The 21,577-nt window shown below is 42.1% G+C and overlaps 1 protein-coding gene across 2 annotated transcripts in view; it reads right to left on the minus strand.

Moving 5' to 3' along the window:
• Window positions 1-21,577, minus strand: part of OTOGL (otogelin like) — a 218,400-nt gene that overhangs the window by 148,321 nt on the left and 48,502 nt on the right. For both annotated transcript variants that reach the window (XM_040344209.1, XM_040344208.1), the window contains 4 exons: window positions 13,293-13,416; window positions 9,172-9,349; window positions 6,119-6,243; window positions 1,775-1,984 (listed from right to left, as the gene is read on the minus strand). In XM_040344209.1, coding sequence (XP_040200143.1) covers window positions 1,775-1,984; window positions 6,119-6,243; window positions 9,172-9,349; window positions 13,293-13,416 — 637 coding nt within the window. The remainder of the gene's footprint in view (window positions 1-1,774; window positions 1,985-6,118; window positions 6,244-9,171; window positions 9,350-13,292; window positions 13,417-21,577) is intronic.

Consider the following 21,577-nt stretch of genomic DNA (forward strand, 5'->3'; position numbering starts at 1 on the left):
GGGGCCCCCAGATCCTGCCCCCCCTATGTAAATAAGTATAGGGTACCCCTACCAATTCACCAAAAAAGTAATATAAACACAGAGACCGTTTCTGACAATTCCTTCATTATAAAAATAAAAAAGTGTCCCCCCCATGTAAATTCATCATCAATCACGACACCCGCCATACTGTCTTACCAGAAAAAGCAAAAAATTGCTTCACTGTCAACTAAGACAAGCCTGGCTTGTCGTTTGAAAATTCTTAAATTGGTAAGGGCGGGGCCACCTGGCAACGTCACCTGGTGGCACCGGTCAGTGACGTCACAAGTGGGGGGTGCCGCCAGGTGACGTCGCCAGGTTGCTCTGCCCCTTACCTATATAAGAACTGTGAAATGGCTTGCCAAGCATTCGGCGGTTTAACTTAGTTGAAAGTGGAGCTATTTTTTTCCCCTTTTTCGGGTCCGGTGGTGGCGGTGGTGGCGGTGGTGGCGGTGGCATTGGCGGCAGTGGCGTAATTGATGATGGATTTTTATTTTATTTTTTAATAAAGGAATTGTCAGAAACTGCCTCTGTGTTTTTATTACTTTTTGACACTTTTTTGGTGAATGGGTAGGGGTACGATGTACCCTATTACTCATTCACATAAAGGGGGGGTTGGGATCTGGGGATCTGTTAAAGGGGCTTCCAGATTCTAATAAGCCCCCTGCCTTCAAAGCTCCTTAACCACAAGGTGGTTTGGGCTGGGGGGGCAGAGCCTCCCGCCCCCAAATGCACCCACCCCCCCCCCCATGTTGAGGACATGTGGTCCGGTATGGTTCAGGAAAGGCGAGACGCTCACTCGTCCCTCTATTTTTTGGCCTGCCAGGCTGCATGATCGGGTAAGGGTCTGGTATGGATTGGGAGGAAACTACATGCCAGGGTTTTTTTTTCACTTTTTTATTGCCAGCAAAAAAAAAATATTCAGCTGTCAGCGGGGAAGCCCATTGACAGCTAATGACTCATCGGTTGTTAAGGGTGCCGTGGCCAAAAGCTTTTCCCAATCAGGGCTTAGAATGTGCTGTGCAGCGCACAGTGGATTGCAGGGTGTTCAGCAGGGCGAACACCTGTCAAATGCCCTACCAAACAGGCAAACAGCCTGAAATTGCAACAGTGTTGCCACTCTCATTAGGGCTGTTCCTGCTTGCACTACAGTGACATTAAAAAAAAATTTGCAAGGGGATGTGGCCATCAACATTTTCACTGCCGATTCAGAAGCTTGTAGCTTGCCAGTCAGCACTTGGTCACACCTATTTCTGCCAACTGCTTTATGAATTGGCAGCAATTCCTCTGCAACCAAAAACCTCCCATTGTAGGCAGTAGTGTATGGAAGGGAGCACCTAAAGAACAAATAAAGGAGGATTCAAAGAAGGTAATGTTATTTTTTTAATGATGAGGCTTGTATTTTACATATTAAGTGGATTTGGAAATTTTAGAACCTTTTTAATCTAGCTCACATCAAATTCGAACATACAAAATCAATGTGAGCAGAAAAGGAATGGAAGTAGAGAAATTTCACAAAGATAGATATTTAATTGCTGAATACTGACATACTGTATATTTATAAAGATTAACTACTCCCATTACCCTGAAATTTAAATGAACAATTTGTTGAAAATTTTATTTAAGATTAAAAATTTTGATCAGGTTGTGTATTCAATTATTCAAATTGGTAAAGACAGCAATTACACAAATAAAGGGAATTGATGTTCGCCATAAAGAAGAGTTCATTGTTTTAGGAAGAAAATGTTTTACTTACCACAGAATGAAACGTGAGATCTAAAGTTGATAGCGATGCCATGCTTGTTGCAGATATAGGCATAGTGGGCCAGGGCATTACATAGACAATTACTTCCACATTTACATGCATCAAAGCGGCAGAGCTGGTAATACAGTGCTGGACTGACATATGTGTGGCATGGTGCAAAAAGTTCTTGATTGATAACATCACACTGAGCTGCATATCCAACTGGAAGAAAACTATTGTTTAAAAGAGTCCAAAGAGGGTCCAATGTATATTTAATATTTAATCGCATTTAATTACCAATTGATAAATAGGAATCCTGCAGACCTGATAAATAGATAATGTCCAGGGTTCAACACTGCCTAGATCAACACATTCTTGCAGCAGATATGGCTAGGTGTTTGCAATCAGCAGCATGTATTTGAACAAGGAGTGATTACAGTACATGTGGTTAGGGACAGATTAGAGGACCTGAAAGCAAACAGTTTGTGTCCAGGCCACTCATCTGTCCCTAACCACAGGTAATCACTCCATTTGTAATTACATGTGAACAGCTTCAGGGTCTGTCAGCCTGTCATTGATTTGTACAGGCTGAAAGTCTGCAGCTGATAGCAAACACCTGGCCACACCCACCACAGAAATATGCTGATCTAGGTGGTGTACAGCTCTGGATGGCCCTGTGAATGAGGGCTAAGCCCTGGTTTACACTGATACGATTTCTGATTCGTTCCAAAAACAGATATTTGAAATAACATTACTTTCTATGGACCAATGGCGTCGCTAGGGGGTGGCTATTGGGGCTATAGCCCCGAATCTGGGGCCCATAGCCCCGAGTCTGTTACTGCACTAACCGCATGTTCAGGACTCGGGAGGCCGAAGGATAGGAACTGAGATCAGAGTGGGAGGGAGCGGCAGTCAGCAGTGGTGGTGAGAGCCAAAGACTTTGGATCTGGGATCGGAGTGGGAGGAAGCAGATGCCCACTGTGCTGAGAGCCACCGGATGGTGAGCCCAACTGGCCAGGACCAGGTAGGTCCTTCTCCCCAAATAGTCTGACTGTGAGTGTGGACTAAATCCTGTGGCTGAACTGTTCACTAATCGGAGCACTAGCATGGACCACCAGTGGTACTGGCACATCTTCCACACATAGACAAAGTGAAATGCAACACTGCTTGATGGGCTTCCATTGGGCCTGGTTCCCATCTATGCAGGTTTGTGGCGCTGGATTGGCACCCCATTTATTTGAATGTGCTGCCATGCCTGCATTTCCTGTAGAGAAAAGGTGCATGCAGCATTTAGAAAATGCAGCGGCCTGGAAATCGCATGGTGCTTTTTGCACCATGCAATTTCCCTGCAGGTCCCACACCCACAAACACACTGCATTTTTAGATGCGTGGGGGTGCCATTAGAAATGAATGGCAGCCCTGCATGTTTTTTAAACAGCAGCGTGTGCAGGATCTGCAGAAATTCCTGCACCCAGAGTCAAAACATACTGCTGTTTATAAACACGCAAGGCTGCCATTCTTTCTTAATGGCACCTCCACACATCTAAAATTGAACTGCAGGGAAATAGCAAAGTGGAAACGCTGCTACGTTTTTCTGTGGAAAATGCAGTCACAGCAGCCCATTAAAATGGATTGTCTGCCATGCCTGCACAAACATGCGCTGCAAACCCACGTAGATGTGACCCAGAGCTTTCTTGCAGAGTATACCATGCGTGTGTATGAGGCTTTCAGGTTTCTCGTCAAGAAAACTCCCTAAAATCTTGACGAGAAAAATAGAGAACATGTTCTCTATTTTCTCATTGTGATTCTCGGCAGTGTTTTCCTGCCGAGAAACCCGAGAGTGTGTAAAACTACGTTTTTTTCCTGACGAGATTCTGGCCCGTGTGTAAAGGGCTTCAGAGGAAATCTCTGAAAAGTGAGGAGAAAACTCCTATGGCATACTTATCATCATAACAGGTTTATTCCAACATTTCCCCATTATATCCAAAACTATAAAAATGTGTTAACTAGATTTACACTTTAGCTGGGTTACAATTAGGGTTGTCCCGATACCACTTTTTTAAGACCGAGTACAAGTACCGATACTTTTTTTCAAGTACTCACCGATACCGAATACCGATACTTTTTTTTAATCTCATGTGACAGCAGCACATGTGTCAGTATTTTTTTTTTGTTTATCTTTAACAATTTGTTTTTAATTTTTTACAAAATAATTTTTTTACAATTTTTTTTTTATTTATAATGCTTTCTTTTTTTTAAGGGGGGGGGGGGGGGGTGGACTGTGTCAGTGTGTTTTTCTTTTCTTTTTTTATTATTTTCTACAATAACTTTTTTATTCTTTTTTTTTTATTATTCTTTATTTTTTTTCAGCCCTGTTGGGGGGCTTTGGTGAGATATCAGGGGTCTTAACAGATCTCTGACATCTCCCCTTTGAGACAGGGAAAGGGACTAGGGACACATGTTCCCCAGTCCCTTTCTCAGCAGCATCAGCTGCGCTGAAAATGAATGGAGTGAAGACAGCGTCTTCTCTTCATTCATAAACTGAAACATTGTAATCACAGTTTACGATGTTTCAGTTATGTGAATGGACAGAGTCAGTGATCACTGACTCTGTCCATTCAGAGCAGTAAGGAGACGGATTTACCGGCTCCTACCCCTCTCTCCATCCTGACAGTTCCAGGGGGTGGAGGAGGAGCACCGAGGAATACACGGAGGAATACACAGAGGAATACATGGCGGGAATACACGGCGGGAATACACGGCAGAATACACGGCGGGAATACACGGCAGAATACACGGCGGGAATACACGGAGGAATACACGGCGGGAATACACAGAGGAATACACGGCGGGAATACACGGAGGAATACACGGCGGGAATACACGGAGGAATACACTATATAGCGGTGATTGGTGCCTGTAACTTCCCCATGCACTGATCACCCCTGACAGTACAAGTATCAGGTGAAGCATCGGGAGCATTTGCCCGAGTACAAGTACTCAGGCAAATGTTTGGTATCGGTCCCGATACCGATACTAGTATCAGTATCGGGACAACCCTAGTTACAATCAATCAGTCCTAGAATCTATGTATCTCTATGAATGTGGTAAGTACGTTATACTCAACTATTTTAAAGGGAGAGGTGAAGGGCCTATCTTTACTGCAAAATTCTGCACAAATTAATAACATGGTCTTCAATGAATAATACTGTAAATCAGATCTCTTTCTAAAGGCTCTCACCTAAATAAATACCTCATATAGCTGTAGGTGTACAGCAGGCATTAATACAATCTGCTTGCCCCTATGAGATTCTTCAGGCAGTCATGTCTGTCATGCCTCGTACACACGACTGGTTTTGCCGGCAGGAAAACTGCCATGAGAGCTTTTGGCAAGGAAAACCGGCCGTGTGTATGCTCCATCGCAGTTTTCCTGATGAGAAAACTGTCGGGAACAAGCTTTCTTTTTTCCGTTGGGATTCCCGGCGGACTTTTTCCCGTCGAGAAAATTGGTTGTGTGCATGCCTTTCTGATTGGAAAAAAATGTGCATGCTCAGAATCGTAAAAGTATGAGACGGGAGCGCTCGTTCTGGTAAAACTAGTGTTCGTAATGGAAATAGCACATTCGTCACGTTGTAACAGACTGAAAAGCACGAAGACTGAAAAGCACAAAGACTGAAAAGCACAAAGACTGAAAAGCACAAAGACTGAAAAGCGCGAATTGTCTCTCACCAAACTTTTACTAACACAAGGATCAGCAAAAGCAGCCCAAAGTGTGGCGCTGTTTGAATGGAACTTTCCCTTTATAGTCCCGTCGTACTTGTACATCACTTTGGACGGGCGGTATTTGGCCTGAACTTGTAAATGCAAGGCAGGCTTGAGAGGAATGCCGTCGGGAAAAACGTTGTTTTTTTTCCTGCCGAGAAAAACGGTCGTGTGTACAGTGCGAGGCATTAGGCTGCAAGCTCCATTAAGATTACAGCCGTTTGTTTACTAATAAAATGTTGCCATCCTCATCAAATTTTGCCTATACTTCAGTGCTCCTTTTTGTTTAGGCTAAAGGCATCCAAGGCCTTAATTCCATCTAAAATATTGAAAAAAATAGCAGGTCAGGTATTTCCTAGCCTTAGCATTACTTTTGCATAAAAAAGGTTGATTATTATAAACTACTTTCTTTTTATATGCTTACTGTATGACTTACTCTGTGATTTTTTTTTTTACAATATATATTTTTTAAACTTTTAGCATGAATTTTCTGTCTTTGCTTAATATATTATTTATCCTGTATATATACTTATATATTATGTTTTGCAGTTAGAGTTACATACTGTATGTCAATATCGAACACGGAAAACTTACCATTTTGAAGATTAGTGTCACATGGGTCCACTACAGGGATGTTTACTGGAGTCAAACAGGCTGATGAGATTTTCCAGGCATTTGCATGAAGTTGTGGGGTCCCTTCAATCATACCTGCTGGAGAACTGATAAAAAAAAAGAAATTATTAGTAAAGTCAGAGCTTTACTAAATGAGCCTAGGATCCTCTGCAACCAAGATCACTAAATGTTAGTTTTCACTCTTTTTAACTAAAAGTATAATAATTCATCAGCACTATACATTATATGGACTCTTAAAATCAACTTGTGTGACATACTTGCTTAAAACCTTATATGCTGGCATAGTTTGGCTATTTATAAACCCCCACACATTACACCTGAAGAAAATAAATTAGGGCACTACACCAGTCACGTGGTGGAGTAGAGGGTTCTGGGAAATAAAATGGTTTGTATGCTGGGCTCAGGCTTTTATTAAGTCTGGAAAATCCATTATATACAGTATATCATATATAATGTATAATATAATATATATCATTTCATAGACATACACTATATTGTCAAAAGTTTTGGGACACCTGTCTTTACACGCACATGAACTTTAATGCCATCCCAGTCTTAGTCCGTAGAGTTCAATACTGAGTTGGACCACCCTTTGCAGCTATAACAGGGAAGGTGGTCCACAAGGTTTAGGAGTGTGTCTATGGGAATGTTTGACCATTCTTCCAGAAGTGCATTTGTGAGGTCAGGCACTGATGTTGGACAAGAAGGCCTGGCTCGCAGTGTCTGCCCTGATTGATCCCAAAGATGTTCTATTGGGTTGATGTCAGGACTCTGTGCAGAGTAGTCAAGTTTCTTCACCCCAAACTCGCTCATCCATGTCTTTATGGGCCTTGCTTTGTGCAATTTCAGGCCCGAACTGGCCGTAGGGCACACTTGTCAGTTTTTATGGTGGGCTAGAGCCTACGGGCTGCACGTCTTTATGGGGCCAAGGCAACTAAGCTGCTCCTTGAGCCCCCGCCGCTCACCCGACCTTGCCGCGGCTGGCTGGGCTGGGGGGGTCAGAGACTACAGGTCACGTTACCTGTGACCATAAAGAGGGAGAGGATCTACATGAGACGCGGCCACCGGACAGGAGGGAAAGTGAGTGCGGCTCCCCATGTGTGTGCCTGGATAGGAGGAGCAGTTGCATACACAGTAGAAGAATCGTCTCTTTATTTTTCTCCTACAGCCTCTGAAGTCCTGCTTCTCATTCTCTTCCTCCCATGGTCATTCAGAGGCTGTAGGAGAAGAATAAAGAGATGGGTTTTTCTACTAAGTATGCATCTGCTACTCCTATCCAGCTTATTTCTACTGCCCCCTAGTGCTCTCAGGCTTCCACCATGCTCTCAGCCCCCCCCCCCTGTGATCCCCAACTCCCCCCAGTGCTCTCCAGTCTACCCCATTGTTCATCACCCCCCCCGTACTCTCCGCCCCCCCTGTGCTCTTCAGTTCCCCATGCTCTCTAGCCCCTCTCAGTGCTCTCAGACCCCCGTGTGCTCATCAGTACCCCTGTACTCTCCAAGCTCCCCCTAGTGCTCTCCAGCCTCTCCCAGTGCTCATCAGTCCAATGAATGGGACAAATACTAAAGTGTGTGTAGATGCTGTAATAGAGTGTGAAGAAGAGCATGTCAATGCAGTGGCAGAGAGTAGAGTCATGTGTGTTGGTGCAGTGGGGGTGGGGGGGTCATGTGTGTTGGTGCAGTGGCATGGAGTGGGGTCGTGTGTGTTGGTGCAGTGGCATAGAGTGGGGTCATGTGTGTTGGTGCAGTGGCCTAGAGTGGGGTCAGGGGCAGGGAGTGAAGAAGTGCTGTTGCAGTTGACATGTCAACATGTAGGTGGGGTCCGGCGGGTGGCAGAGGCAATAATTTACACAGTCAGGTGCAATACAAAACTTGAAGTAATACAGCAACAGTTCACAACAGTTCACAAAAGACCCAGTGGAAACAGCTACCCAGCTGGGCACACTCACAATTTCCGATAACGTGAAGAAGCAGGTTCCAGACAAACTGACAGCAAGTGGCTTGGCTCTCTCGTGCCCAACCAGGAAGGTATCCAGAGAAATGCGTCCCTACATTTCCCTCCTTTTTAGGAGCCTTTCCCTACCCAGACAGGGTACTTTTCCCTACACTGCCCACTCGCATAAAGCATGCCAAACTTAAGGGTCATGATCTTAAATAGGCTCTGCCACACCTAAGGTAGCCACAAGAGTTACATGGGCGGCCAACATCCAATTGGATCGCTACCCCAGTGACTCAGGAAACCATAGAGGATTGGGAACCCTGTTCCCCATGACTTCCTCTCCCTCTGCATAGCTGCTGCGGGTGAGCACCACGTTCAGGGGAGATAGCAGACTGCATCTGCCAACAAGCATATTGAGCGTCAGTGGACTTGCAGTTAGTGTCATTATGCCTATTTCTAAAGTAGTGGTGAATGGGCTGCAGCACATGCATTCACTATGGACTTGTCTTTTAATGGCAGAGGACAGTGCTGTCAACAGCGTATGTCCACAGTGAGTGGCTAGAGTGATCACCCAACATGTCTGTGAAGTTACAGTGCCTAGTCATGTGACTTTTCTTGGCCTATTATAATGGGCACAAGTTAACTGTTTATGTCCAGGCTGCACAATTGTGCCTCTTGGCTGCTATAAACACTGGGGGGTCACAACACCTGCTACTTTTCTGAAATATCCCTGGAGGAGGGAGGGAGGTCGGAGTGGAAGGGTGCAGCTAGCTCTTCTTTATTTCTGGACTTTCTTTTCACAATAGCTGTAGGACAGAAAGGATAGGATGATAGCACCTTTTACCCCTTGCCACTATGAAATACTGTTTTCAGATCTGATTTGGCATTCAAAGCTTATGTAAAATGCTCGCTATGTTTTCTAGGTTGGAATGTATTACTTCACACACAGGCTTCCTTCATATGCTGGGGACTTGCTACATCCTGTGGTTAGATTTAGGGGTCCACTTAAAAAGCAGAAAACATCTGTTTTAAAAAAAATAACATGGCAAAGTATCATAAAAAGACAAATGTCTTACAGAAAATCATCTCTCAGATTTCCATTAAATGTTCCACATAAACCCAGCGTTCTCCTCTTCCATGCACTGCTGGCTTGAATATAAAGTCTCTCTCCTCCCTTGGCAAACTGAATTCTTATTCCAAACTTGGTTTTTAGCTGGACAAACATCGATGACAAATTACGAACTTCAATATCACCTGCAGAGGGAACAAGAACATGTAAAATAAAATTATCACAATTTTTTTATTTATTTTTTGTAATTATGTACCATTACCATTACACTTTGAGGAGCAGAAAAATGGAAAAAGGGTCAGGGAAGGGGCAAGGAAGGGGAAGTGGGACTTAATTTATTCATTAGGTCAATTGCTATATTGGCCTATTATATTTACACATATTAAATAGTTGCCCCGTGGGCTCTTACTTGCCAGCTTACCAGTGGACAGGCTACTCTTTACACTTATGGTTGTAACCACTTAATCTTACACTCTGTTTTACGGTTCTTCATTCTTATCTTGGGAGTTTTGCATTCTATATTCTTCTATAGGGTGGTCATCCCATTGGTTTTTCAAATTCACTAACTTTACCTACCTTTTCCTTTCTTTACTCTCTCATCACCAGTTCACTGCCTTCACGGTGTAATATTATTATTTTTATATGTTTTACAGATGCCATTTGGGCTTTTACTTACCTGTTTACCAGTGAAAGGGCTACTCTTTACCCCTATGCTTTCGAATTTCTATCTGGACTGCCCTGCCGCCACTTTATTACCGCCTCAGCTCCCGGGTGGTCTGTATGTTGTCCCCTGGTGCTTCTCATCTTATACAACAATAGTTACTTTTGTATCATTGTATATCACAACTTACAGGTATGAGTGCTAGGATTAGACATTTTGTGTCCCCTCTCTTCCTGTTTTGGTTAATTACCATTAACCAATAAAATATTACTTATTCATTATAGATGACCCCAATTACTGCTCCTGATGAGTGGATATTACTCCACGAAACGCATCGAGCCTCACTATCAATTGATGTCATATCACAGCAACCATGAAGTCACCATGGGTCATATTGAGAAGTTTGAGTCATTAATCAATGTTATTCCAATGTATTATCTTAATATGTTCAACATTTGGGTACACTACTGACATCTATGAGAATCATGGGCTACTATGCACTTTATGCAACTAGTTTTTACCATGTTTGATATGATTTACCAATCATTTTATACCATACCTGGTATTGTTTTATGGATGTACTATGAATGTCATTTTATGTATTATACCCAATGATGCTACTATTAAATGTTGTGTTTACCTTATTGATTGACTCATCCTGCCCCAGTGTTTTGTTTCATATAAAGTCCCACTTCCCCTTCCTTGCCCCTTCTGCAATTTTTCTGCAACTATTTAGGGATGGAGACCTGTGCACTGTATAGTCATGGTCTCATATAAAGTCCTAAAAATCTTTGTCTTCATACACTTTGAGAAGGAACCGGAAGTGATAAATTCAGACAAAGAAAACAAAGAAAAAAAACATTTAGAAGGGAAATCAAAGGAAAAGGTGAATGAACGAACAATGCACTAGCTTAAAGGGACCTATTTAGAAAATAAAAAGCAAACCTTTACAACCCCTTTAACTAAGCAGCACATGTAAAGCATGTCTACACTTTGCCAACAATAATGGAACCTAAAATGCACAGTAACCCATAGCAGCCAATCAGCTTTCAACTTAATAGAACTTGGTAAGTAAAATCTGATTCTGCATTTGATTGCTTTTGGTAACTTGGCAACTACCCTTAGCTTTTTTGTCAGAGGTGTGCTAGACAAGCTTTTTTCATATGCTCTGTTTTTTACTTGTAGCGGCCTTCTACTTTCTAGCTGGCACTCCTTTAAATTTAGAGGGTAGTCTGAGTGTTAGTTGACTCAGACTGTATGACTTTTTACTAAATTTGGGCCTCTGTTCCAGCCATGGCTGTACTGTGAGTGACCACTATTGTTGTCTGGGGTGTTGTTCTCACTCCAGACCGAGGGTGGCAGCAGTCAGGTCAAGGAGTTTTGGGTGTTCCTCTTCGGCAGATCAGAGGGAGTTGATCATCCCGCTGTGCATGCTGGGGAGGAGTACTTAAGGGACAGGCGTCTACTAAGTAGGCCTGGTAGTTTGACTGGGTCTACGTTTTCAGAGTGGTCCTGTGCTGTCCGTCCCGAGGGAGGAAGCCACTCGATGATCAACCTGACTTGGAGAGCACCGAGCAAGAGGCTGGTATCTCAGGAGAGGCCTTGAACTTCATCGAAAAATGCACTATTACTGAAAGGCTGAGTAATGGTCCCCTGTCAGTTCTGAGTTCACAAGAATTTATTCAAGAGAGATCCGGGTGCTTAATCCTGTGCTGAGAGGATTCTGGACCAAATATATCTCCATCTTTAAGAATGTCTGTGGCAGAGACTTTTGCTAAGTTTCCGTGTGACATCCTGGCTGTTAGGTTAGCAAGAGAGGCCTATCCAGGTGCACAGTACCCACTCTGGTTAGAGTGGCGGTGAAAGCTACGTTGCTGGAAGCAGGAGTGTTTCCGAAACAAAGTTATACACCTGAACCTATTACCTATTACCCTTCCACCTCTTCAACTACTACTTTATTCCTTTTACCACATTGGGTAAATAAAGCAAAGAAAAGGAAGCCTAAAGTGTGGACATTGAAGTTTTTCTCAACTCTCATTTGATACCCTAGACGGCGAAGAATTAGAGGTAACATGCCGCCCAAAACAAACCAGGAGCTCCTTCGGGGGTAGTGCTACACACTGTATGCAGCATCACTTTTCATCATATATATTTCAATCCAAACCAACACCTGTACTTTATTGTCATCAAGTAAAACCACTAAATGTTACACAAGCCAGAAGTAGTAAATATATGTATTAAAGCTTCTGATTTCTGATTTTTTTCATATTAACTGTAGGCTAGTGGTTTTAGTTGCAAAGTATATTTGGTTTAGGCTACTTTAGGCTGACCCTAACAACAGCTGCCACATAATGTGTCACAGAATTGACCAAGATTCATGGATAGTTTTCTCCTTTCTACACATGCAACATAAAATTCAGATGACCTATAACATCAAACTACTGTTTGTGAGTATCAGAATACTACCCTAATATGCTAAGATATAAATCTGTGGGGGTTAGTTTACAGGGTATAGGGATCTCAATAGCAGGCCCCATCACCGAAGGATGGCACATAGTATTCAGTATATGTGTTCCTAAAAAAGACCGTCAAAAAACGGTAGACATACTAAAGGAGATGGTCATAGACTGTTAGAATAATACAAATGTGGTTGGAGATTGAAGACATGCTGCACGACACAGTAAGAGTCTGGTAACATTGTGCAGGAGACTGTAAACAAACCGTGTGAATAGAGTGATCCTGACGGAGCGATCACGTGGTAAACGGCCGCTGTCAGCGCCCATTGACCGTGATCAGTGATGCGTGGACACTCCCATGTGCCCAGGGGGACACGCAGGAGCGTGATTCTGGGAGGACGTCAATGTACGCCCTCCCAGCGTTATCGAACCGCCCTGTAGCCGTCATTCGGCTATGGGTCGGTTGTAAAGTGGTTAATTGTGTATGCTCTACAGAAGCATATACATTAATTCAGTTTATGATTTTTATATTATTGATCTTTCTATCAGATTATAGGCTGTGTCCTGGGTAAGGCAGCATATAGGGGACACCATCACGCATGTTGTATTTACCATATTCAATTACCTTAAAAGTTTATTGATGTTATGATTAATGTTCTTTCTCTTTTTTATATGTAGTATGATATTGATCGTTGCTCTATAATATTATATGTAAAAAGCTCCAGAAGAAGCAGTGATTGAGTCCATGAAACATGAGGAGCATGCAAATGCACAGATGGTATATGGTGAATTGGTAATGACAGCTTCTTTAGTGTCACCTCATGTGTGAATTTATAGAGTTACATACCACCTCCTTCCTTTTTTTAAAGATCTATACAGTATGTTATAATATGTTGTTGTAATATAATAAAATTATAACTTTTTATACCTATATTGTGTACCTCAAGCCTTTGTATGTTATCATAAAAGTCCATTATAGCCTCAATTAAATTTTGGGAGAACAGAACTTACCATTTAGTATAATAGCTTGGTTAGGGCCATATTGGACATCCCCATTTCTCAGGACGGTAACTTGTTTATTCATATCCTCATCAAGCACAAGTGTAATTGACTGAATACAGGCATGGTCAGAATGCTGCAAGAGACAAACAGTGAAATGTTTTAAAGCATTTTCTCAAATCTTACAGAAAATGTATATCACAAATGATGGAGTTCACCACTGATATAACATTATTGCCTCTTGTCGGTACATTTAGCGCATAAACACCATTTTAACCAGGAGTTATTACTCTTGGTGAAGTAGACCTGTGGTCATGTTCAATATCCTTTCATGCACAGTAACTGTTCCTTACTTTATTTTGTGTGGCAATATATTATGCAGCTAGAAAACCCTTTATTGACAAGAAGAAAAAAGAGATTATTTAACCACCAGGGTCACTACTAAATGAAACAAAGGTTGGTTTACTAAAGGCAAATAGACTGTGCACTTTGCAAGGTGCAGTTGCACTCTGCAAATGCAGTTGCTCCAGAGCTTAGTAAATCAGGTAAACCTTCACGTTGCAAAGAATACCCAATCATGTGCAAGGCAAAATAAAAAAAAACAGCATTTTTTCTTGCACATGATTGAATGATGGAAGTCAGCAGAGCTTCTGCTCAATTACCAAGCTCTGAAGCAACTGATATTTGCCTATAGTAAAGTCGGAGAAGTCTTGATGATACAAAATTGCTTGCTCACATGCCAGGGTCAGGCTAAGTCAACGCATATACCGCGTTTCCCCAAAAATAAGCCCGGGTCTTATATTAATTTTGTCAACAAAAGACACAGTAGGGCTTATTTTCGGGGTAGGTCTTATCATGCCATGTGCTGTCTCTCTCCCTCCCTGCCTGTCACGAATCCCCTGTGTAAAAGTGCTTGTAGAATGTTGGAATCACAATGCAAAACTGCTGCATGCTGAGATGTATGTCACATACATTCTTATAGTGCCTGTGTCACGCTGGAGGTCTGCAGGGGAAGGGGGGCCGAGATCCCCCGCTGGCTACTTGCAGAGGTGAAGATAAGCTGAGTGCAGCTTGTCACTTCCTTAACCTGCCGTAGCTCTGCACAGGGAGGGGAACCAAGATCCCACGCTGGCATCTCAGGGAGAAAGAAATATGCTGAATGCAGCTCACAAATTCCTTAACCTGCCGGAGCTCTGCACAGAGAGGGGAACCGAGAACCCCCGCTGGCATCTCAAGGAGGGAGAGATCAGCTGCAACGGAGTAGTGTATGCACTATACACACACACACACAACTCTACACTAGGGCTTATTTTCGGGGTAGGGCTTATATTGCAGCCCTTCACGCAAATCGCAGTAGGTCTTATTTTCAGGGTAGGTCTTACTTTCGGGGAAACACGGTAGTTCAGAGTCACTCAACATCTTAATACCAGAATTCAAATTCACAAGAGGCAATATATTAAAGAACCTAAGTTAGAGAGGTTTCAGGATTTGAGATGCAACAGCATCAAATTTGACAGGGATAAAATGATGGTAACACCCCTATTAAAATGTCAGGTTTCTGTGATGTAAAAAATTAGACAAAGATAAATCATTTCAGAACTTTTTCCACCTTTAATGTGACCTATAAACTGAACAACTCAATTGAAAAACAATCTGAAATATTTTAGGGAGGGGAAGTAAAAATAAAAAAATAAAATAATGTTATTGCATAAGTGTGCACACCCTCTTAATACTGGGGTTGTATCTGTGTTCAGAATTAAGCAATTACATTCAAACTGATGTTAAATGGGAGTCAGTACACACCTGCCATCACTTAGAGTGCCTCTGATTAATGCCAAATAAAGTTCAGCTGTTCTAGTAGGTCTTTCCTGACTTTTTCTTAGTCGCATCCTGCAGCAAAAGCCATTGCTCACAGAGAGCTTCCAAAGCATCAAAAGGATCTTATTGTTAAAAGTTATCAATCAGGAGAAGGGTATAAAATAATTTCCAAGGCATTAGATATACCATAGAACACAGTGAAGACAGTCATCATCAAGTGGAGAAAATATGGCACAACAGTGACATTACCAAGAACTGGAAGTCCCACCAAAATTGATGAAAAGACAAGAAGAAAACTGGTCAGGGAGGCTGTCAAGAGGCCACCAGCAACATTAAAAAAGCTGCAGGAATATCTGGCAAGTATTGGCTGTGTGGTACACGTGACAACAGTCTCCCATATTCTTCATATGTCTGGGCTATGGGGTAGAGTGGGAAGACGTTTCTTACGAAGAAAAACATCATAGCCGGGTTACATTTTTCAAAAACAGATCTGAGGTCTCCCAAAAGCATGTTAGAAAATATGTTATGGTTTGATGAAACCAAGGTTGAATTGTTTTGGCTATAATTTCAAAAGATAGGTTTGGAGCAAAAACAACACTGCACATCACCAAAAGAACACCATGCCCACAGTGAAGCATCCTGCTTTGGGGCTGTTTTTCTTCAGCTGGAACAAGGGTCTTAGTCAAGGTAGAACAAAACAGATTATAGCGCACACATGCAAAAATGACATTTATTATTTAGTCAAGGTAGAGGGAATTATGACCAGTTCCAAATACAAGTCAATACTGGCACAAAAAGGCTGAACACGTGGCATGACAATGACCCAAAGCCTACATCCAAATCAACAAAGGAATGGCTTCACCAGCAAAAGATTCAAGTTTTGGAATGGCCCAGCCAGAGCCCAGACCTGAATCAGATTGCAAATCTGTGGGGTGATCTGAAGAGGGATGTGCACAGGAGATGCCCTCGCAATCTGACAGATTTGGGAAGTTTTTGCAGAGGAGTGGGCAAATATTGCCAAGTCAAGATGTTCCATGCTGATAGACTCATACCCAAAAAGACTGAGTGCTGTAATAAAATCAAAAAGTGCTTCAACAAAGTATTAGTGTTATGGTGTGCACACTTATGCAACAATATTTTTTTTATTATTATTTTACTTCTCTCAACCTAAAAGATTTCAGTTTGTTGTTCAACTGAGTTGTACAGTTTATAGGTCACATTAAAAGTTGGAACATCTTAAGCGATTTATCTTTGTGTCATTTTTTTTACACCACAGAAACCTGTAATTTTAACAGGGGTGTGTAGACTTTATATCCACTGTATCAGTAAATAGGAGTTTTTCAGACTTACATGTTTTTTCAACCTAAAAGCCAGCCAGTAAAGGGCAACCATCTTTCTAGTCACAAATAAAAGTTCAGCATATAAATTATTCATTGCTATGTACTCCGAGCACATCATTTATGTCAGAATGAACTAGTCAGTATATATAATCATGGACAAGTTTAGTAATTTGCATCCTAAAACCTTGTTGGTGAGCATAATATATCCAATACTACTGGCAACTTCCAATGCCTTAAGGAAAGAAGAGATTATTATAATCTTTCTGCACTCTAAAACAAGCATGGCAAAATTCACTATGGCTGCAATCACTGGTCATTGAACATCATCAACAAACACAAATACCTACTTTAGTGACCCTAAAATACATGCTACACTTCATGTTAGGCATTAGAATGCTTTGGGCATGTTTTTAGGATATGCTTTAATGTAAATAAGATGGTCAATTTGTATTAGGCATTATCATGCTTTGGATAGGCTTTTAGGATATGTTTTAATGTGAATAATAATGTGAATAATGACATGTTAGGCATTATCATGGTTTGGACAAGTTTTCAGAATATTTTTTAATGCGTATAAATAAAATGTTGTTGTAATGGTATACTGAGAACTTGGCTGATGACACTTTCGGGGAGATTTACTAAAACTGGATCACCCAGAATCTGTTACAGCTGTGCACGGTAGCCAATCAGCTTTTAACTTCAGCTTGTTCAATTTAAGTCCTAAAGTCATTGTAAGGTTAAATTTTTTTTGTTTTAAAAGAACAAACATATACTTACCTGCCCTGTTGCAGTGGATTTGCACAGATCAGCCTAGATCTTCCTCCTCTCGGATCCCTCTTCTGTGCTAATGGCCCCTCCCTCCTGTCGAGTGCCCCCCCCCCACAGAAAGCACCTTTCTATGGGGTACCCGAGCCGAGCTGAAGCTCTGTGTGTCCATTCAGAAACTAAATGTGGTTCGGCCCCACCCCTCTCTCTCCTGATTGGCTAACTGACTTTGATTGACAATGGCACTACTGCTGAGTCTCAGCCAATCAAGAGGGGGAGTCCGGGATGGTCGAGACACTCGTGGACATCCCTGGACAGAGATGGGGCTCAGGTAAGTACTTGAGGGGCTGAGGGGTGCTGCTGCACACAGAAGGATTTTTATCTTACTGCATAGAATGCAGTAAGATAAAAAACCTTCTGACTTTACAACCACTTTAAACTTTGACAATAAATCCTGGAAACGTATTGGTTTCTATGCAGAGCTGTATCAGATTTTGCATGCTCCAGTTTTAGTAAATCCGTCCCTTTGTATTTACACTAGCAATGAGGTGATTGATTCAGGTTAGGCATTATCATGCTTTGGCCATGTTTTAATGTGTATAAAATGTTTTAATTTTATCTCAACGAATCTTGCTGAAAACATTTTATTTATTTAAATATAATATTGTTTTGAAGAGAATTAACTATGATGCAGCATCTATTTTAGAGTCATTAAAGTGGGCTGTTTTTTTGTAGGCGTGGGCAACTCCAAATAAAGTAATAAGAGGAGGGATAGTCTGCTAAACAGGTCCATTATAAACTGCATTGACTCATCCCAGGTAGTTTTCTAAAGTTCCCTTCACAAGAATGATGCCTTATCTCAAGGGCAAAGTCAAAGACCGAAATATGAGGGGAGGTTTAAGGAGCATGATTGTGAACTCTGCTATTAATGGCCTTTATAAGGCCTGAGATACTTCCTAATAAATCTGACATTGTGACCGTTTCTTTCAGGATAAGAAATAGGAAATGTGTGTGGCAGACGGGTCAGCAGAATGGGAAAAGGAAGGTGTGGAGTCAGATTGTGTAGATAAACTACCACCCAGTTGCAGCTATGAGCTTAGCCTAAGCTAGCAAGGCCATCTGACTGTTTTTTCCTTGACTGTTGGATTTCCCATGGTCTGTGAGATGTTTTCCCCAAAGACGTACGGGGCAATACTAGGTGTATGTACTATATGGGATAACAGCCCTGGTGCACGCTGAAGTTGCGCTCTGTCTTTGGCACAGGGCTATGGTTCCTTATCCATGGGCCGATGGACAATTCTATGCAGAAAGATTCTAGTGCCTAGATGGTGGATAGTAGCATATGGCGTGTATTTTGGGATGGATTAAGCTTGGTGGGCAGTGCCCACTCAGATGGGTGTGGCAGGTTTTGGTGGGTGTTCACTTGGACATGTGCATGTGGCTGTATACAGAGAAAACTTGGGGAGATCAATTTACTATTGCTGTGGCTAACATCCGGTCCAGGTTGAAGGTGTCTAGAGACACGGTTCCAATTGCTGGAGTACTAATAAGCCTTTTTATAACATTTGTTTGTGAGTATTCGGTGCACCCTCCTCCTTTTTTTATATTTTCCAGCTCTAAGGATACCCATTGTTCTGAGGAGGGCAGCAAGACCTTTGACATGCCAGATTTTATCCGAAGGGTTGACTACACCACCTACCCACAGACCAAGCCCCCGAGCGCAGGAGATAGTGTTGTGTTGTCCTCACAGAAGTACTCCTGACCTCTGCTGCTGTGGAAAGAATGGGGAAGGCCTTGGTGCCAATCACTGTAGGCTGCTATGAACCCAAGTATAACAATGAGATTGCTGTGCCAAATAAGGGTGACTTGGAGCTGTTTCTGGTCAGAAGGCGCACCTAGAAAGAGGCGTGCAGACACAGTAACCCACACAACAATAAGGAAGCGCAGGCATATTAGGGTGCTGCACTGCCTTCAAGCTGCAACCACTGAAGAGGTGGTCTCTGACAACCATACACATACACCTCCAGAGGTCAAATAGGTTCTTGGCACACTGGGAAGGAATGTCTTAAGGGCTCCATTCCTGTACTCACCATTGAAGCCTATATGCTATCAGGATTGGGTCCACCTGGTTACAGCTTTGCCCTCCAGGATAGGCATACCTCCGCAGAGGCTTTCAGGGACCAGTTTCTACTGCTGGCCCCTAAACCTTTTAAGCACCCTGTGGCTCATTCCATGCATTACATGTGCCAAATGAAGAACCTACAGCAGGATCTAGTGCGTTCTAGTAACATTACAGACTGGCCCTGTTTTTTTAATTCCAGTAGGGCCTGGGAAAATTCACTCAAAACACAGCTGAAAAGTCAACCAATCCAGAAGCTTCAGAAGGAGCAGTAGTGTCTATAGTACAGCCAGGGAACTAGATATAAGAATGCCATAGCAGCAACGATTGCTGCGAGTTTAGAATTGTATGTACATTATGTGGAACTATTTAATAAAATAACTAAACCCTGTGGCAAGGTCAGAAACATGAGGTAATCTACCAACATAATATTGGACTAGACTTCCAGTGGTTGTACATGTGCCTGGAGTTGAAGTGTGTATGTGTCTATAACCTAGGACTTTTCCCTTTGACTACAGTATATAAAAATAGAACTTTTTTTCTAGATCATTATACACTAGCATTACATCCGTAGTAAATAAGATAACCATCTTTGATCTACATGTGGATGTTCTGTTGACTATTCATTAAAGGAATCGGTGCTGTTAAGTTCTCTTAAATGTCACTTTATTGGTGTTATGCTAATTCTGCTAATTTAATCTGTTTCTAATGAACATGACATTTTGACAACAGGCAGCAATCTATGTTGTTTTTGTTGTAACATCTTTCTGCAAGGCTTGTTCACCATTTACATAACAATCGGGCTGTAGATCATATGCCATAGCACTGAGAAAAGAAACATTTCCATTTTGTGTCAAGCAAACAGGAAATACATTTACATAATAATGGGTTCCCGGCTAAATAGGGATTAACTACATTCCAAGATAAAAAATTGTGTGGCAAACTAAACAGAAGAAGTATCAAATTATATTCAGCTGCTCTATCAATGTCAGGTGAACAGAGACACAAATATGGCTGAGAAAAAAGTGTCAACGCACAATTTATAATGGCTTCATTGTTTATAGAATTTGTGAAATATTGTGACAAGTACTGTACACTTGAATAATATTTGCACTACCTTGTCAAAGCTGTAGAAATGCAACATATTGTTCATCCACCCATGCAGTTTGGGCCAAAACAGCTACGACATACTGTATAAATAACACAAACTTATATACAATGATATAAAAGAAAATAGGAAATGCAGTACAGCAACAACATTTTGTGCTGGATTCATGTAGATCCGCGCATTTTTACGGCGGCGTAGCGTATCGTATTTACGCTACGCCGCCTTAAGTCAGAGAGGCAAGTGCTGTATTCACAAAGTACTTGCCTCCTAACTTACAGCAGCGTAGCGTAAATGGGGCCGGCGTAAGCGCGCCTAATTCAAATGAGGATGAGGGGGCGTGTTTTATGTAAATGATTGGTGACCCGACGTGATTGACGTTTTTTACGAACGGCGCATTGCGCCGTCCGTGTACATATCCCAGTGTGCATTGCTCCAAAGTACGCCGCAAGGACATATTGGTTTCGACGTGAACGTAAATTACGTCCAGCCCCATTCACGGACGACTTACGCAAACAACGTAAAATTTTCTAATTTCGACGCGGGAACGACGGCCATACTTAACATTTGCTACGCCACCTAGGGGGCAGCTTTATCTTTACGCGGCATATCTCTTACAGAAACGGCGTATCTTCACTGCGACGGGCAAGTGTACGTTCGTGAATCGGCGTATCTAGTCATTTACATATTCCACGCCGAAATCAACGGAAGCGCCACCTAGCGGCCAGCGGAAAAATTGCACCCTAAGATACGACGGCGCAGGCCGTCGTATCTTAGCTAGGTTTAAGTGTATCTCAGTTTGAGCATACACTTAAACTTACGACGGGCTTAGATTCCGAGTTACGTCGGCGTATCTACTGATACGCTGGCGTAACTCTTTGTGAATCCAGCCCTTTGTCTCTACTACTTACTCTAATATAGAACCAAATACAAAATACAAAGCTGTAATATATTATATAAAGGGAGCCTGTCCCCAAACCATTTCATTTAACAAAAATCTTCCCATTAATGTGTATGTACACATAAACATCACTTAAAGAAAAAAAAATCATATTTAAAGGACAAAGGGAACCCAAGGTCCGCATAGATTGTAAAGTCAATTATAGATAGTGGGACTCAGTTGTCATCCCAAAGCCAGGTCTTACATAAA

Source organism: Rana temporaria, chromosome 3, assembly GCF_905171775.1.
Source record: "Rana temporaria chromosome 3, aRanTem1.1, whole genome shotgun sequence".
Lineage (NCBI taxonomy): Eukaryota > Metazoa > Chordata > Amphibia > Anura > Ranidae > Rana > Rana temporaria.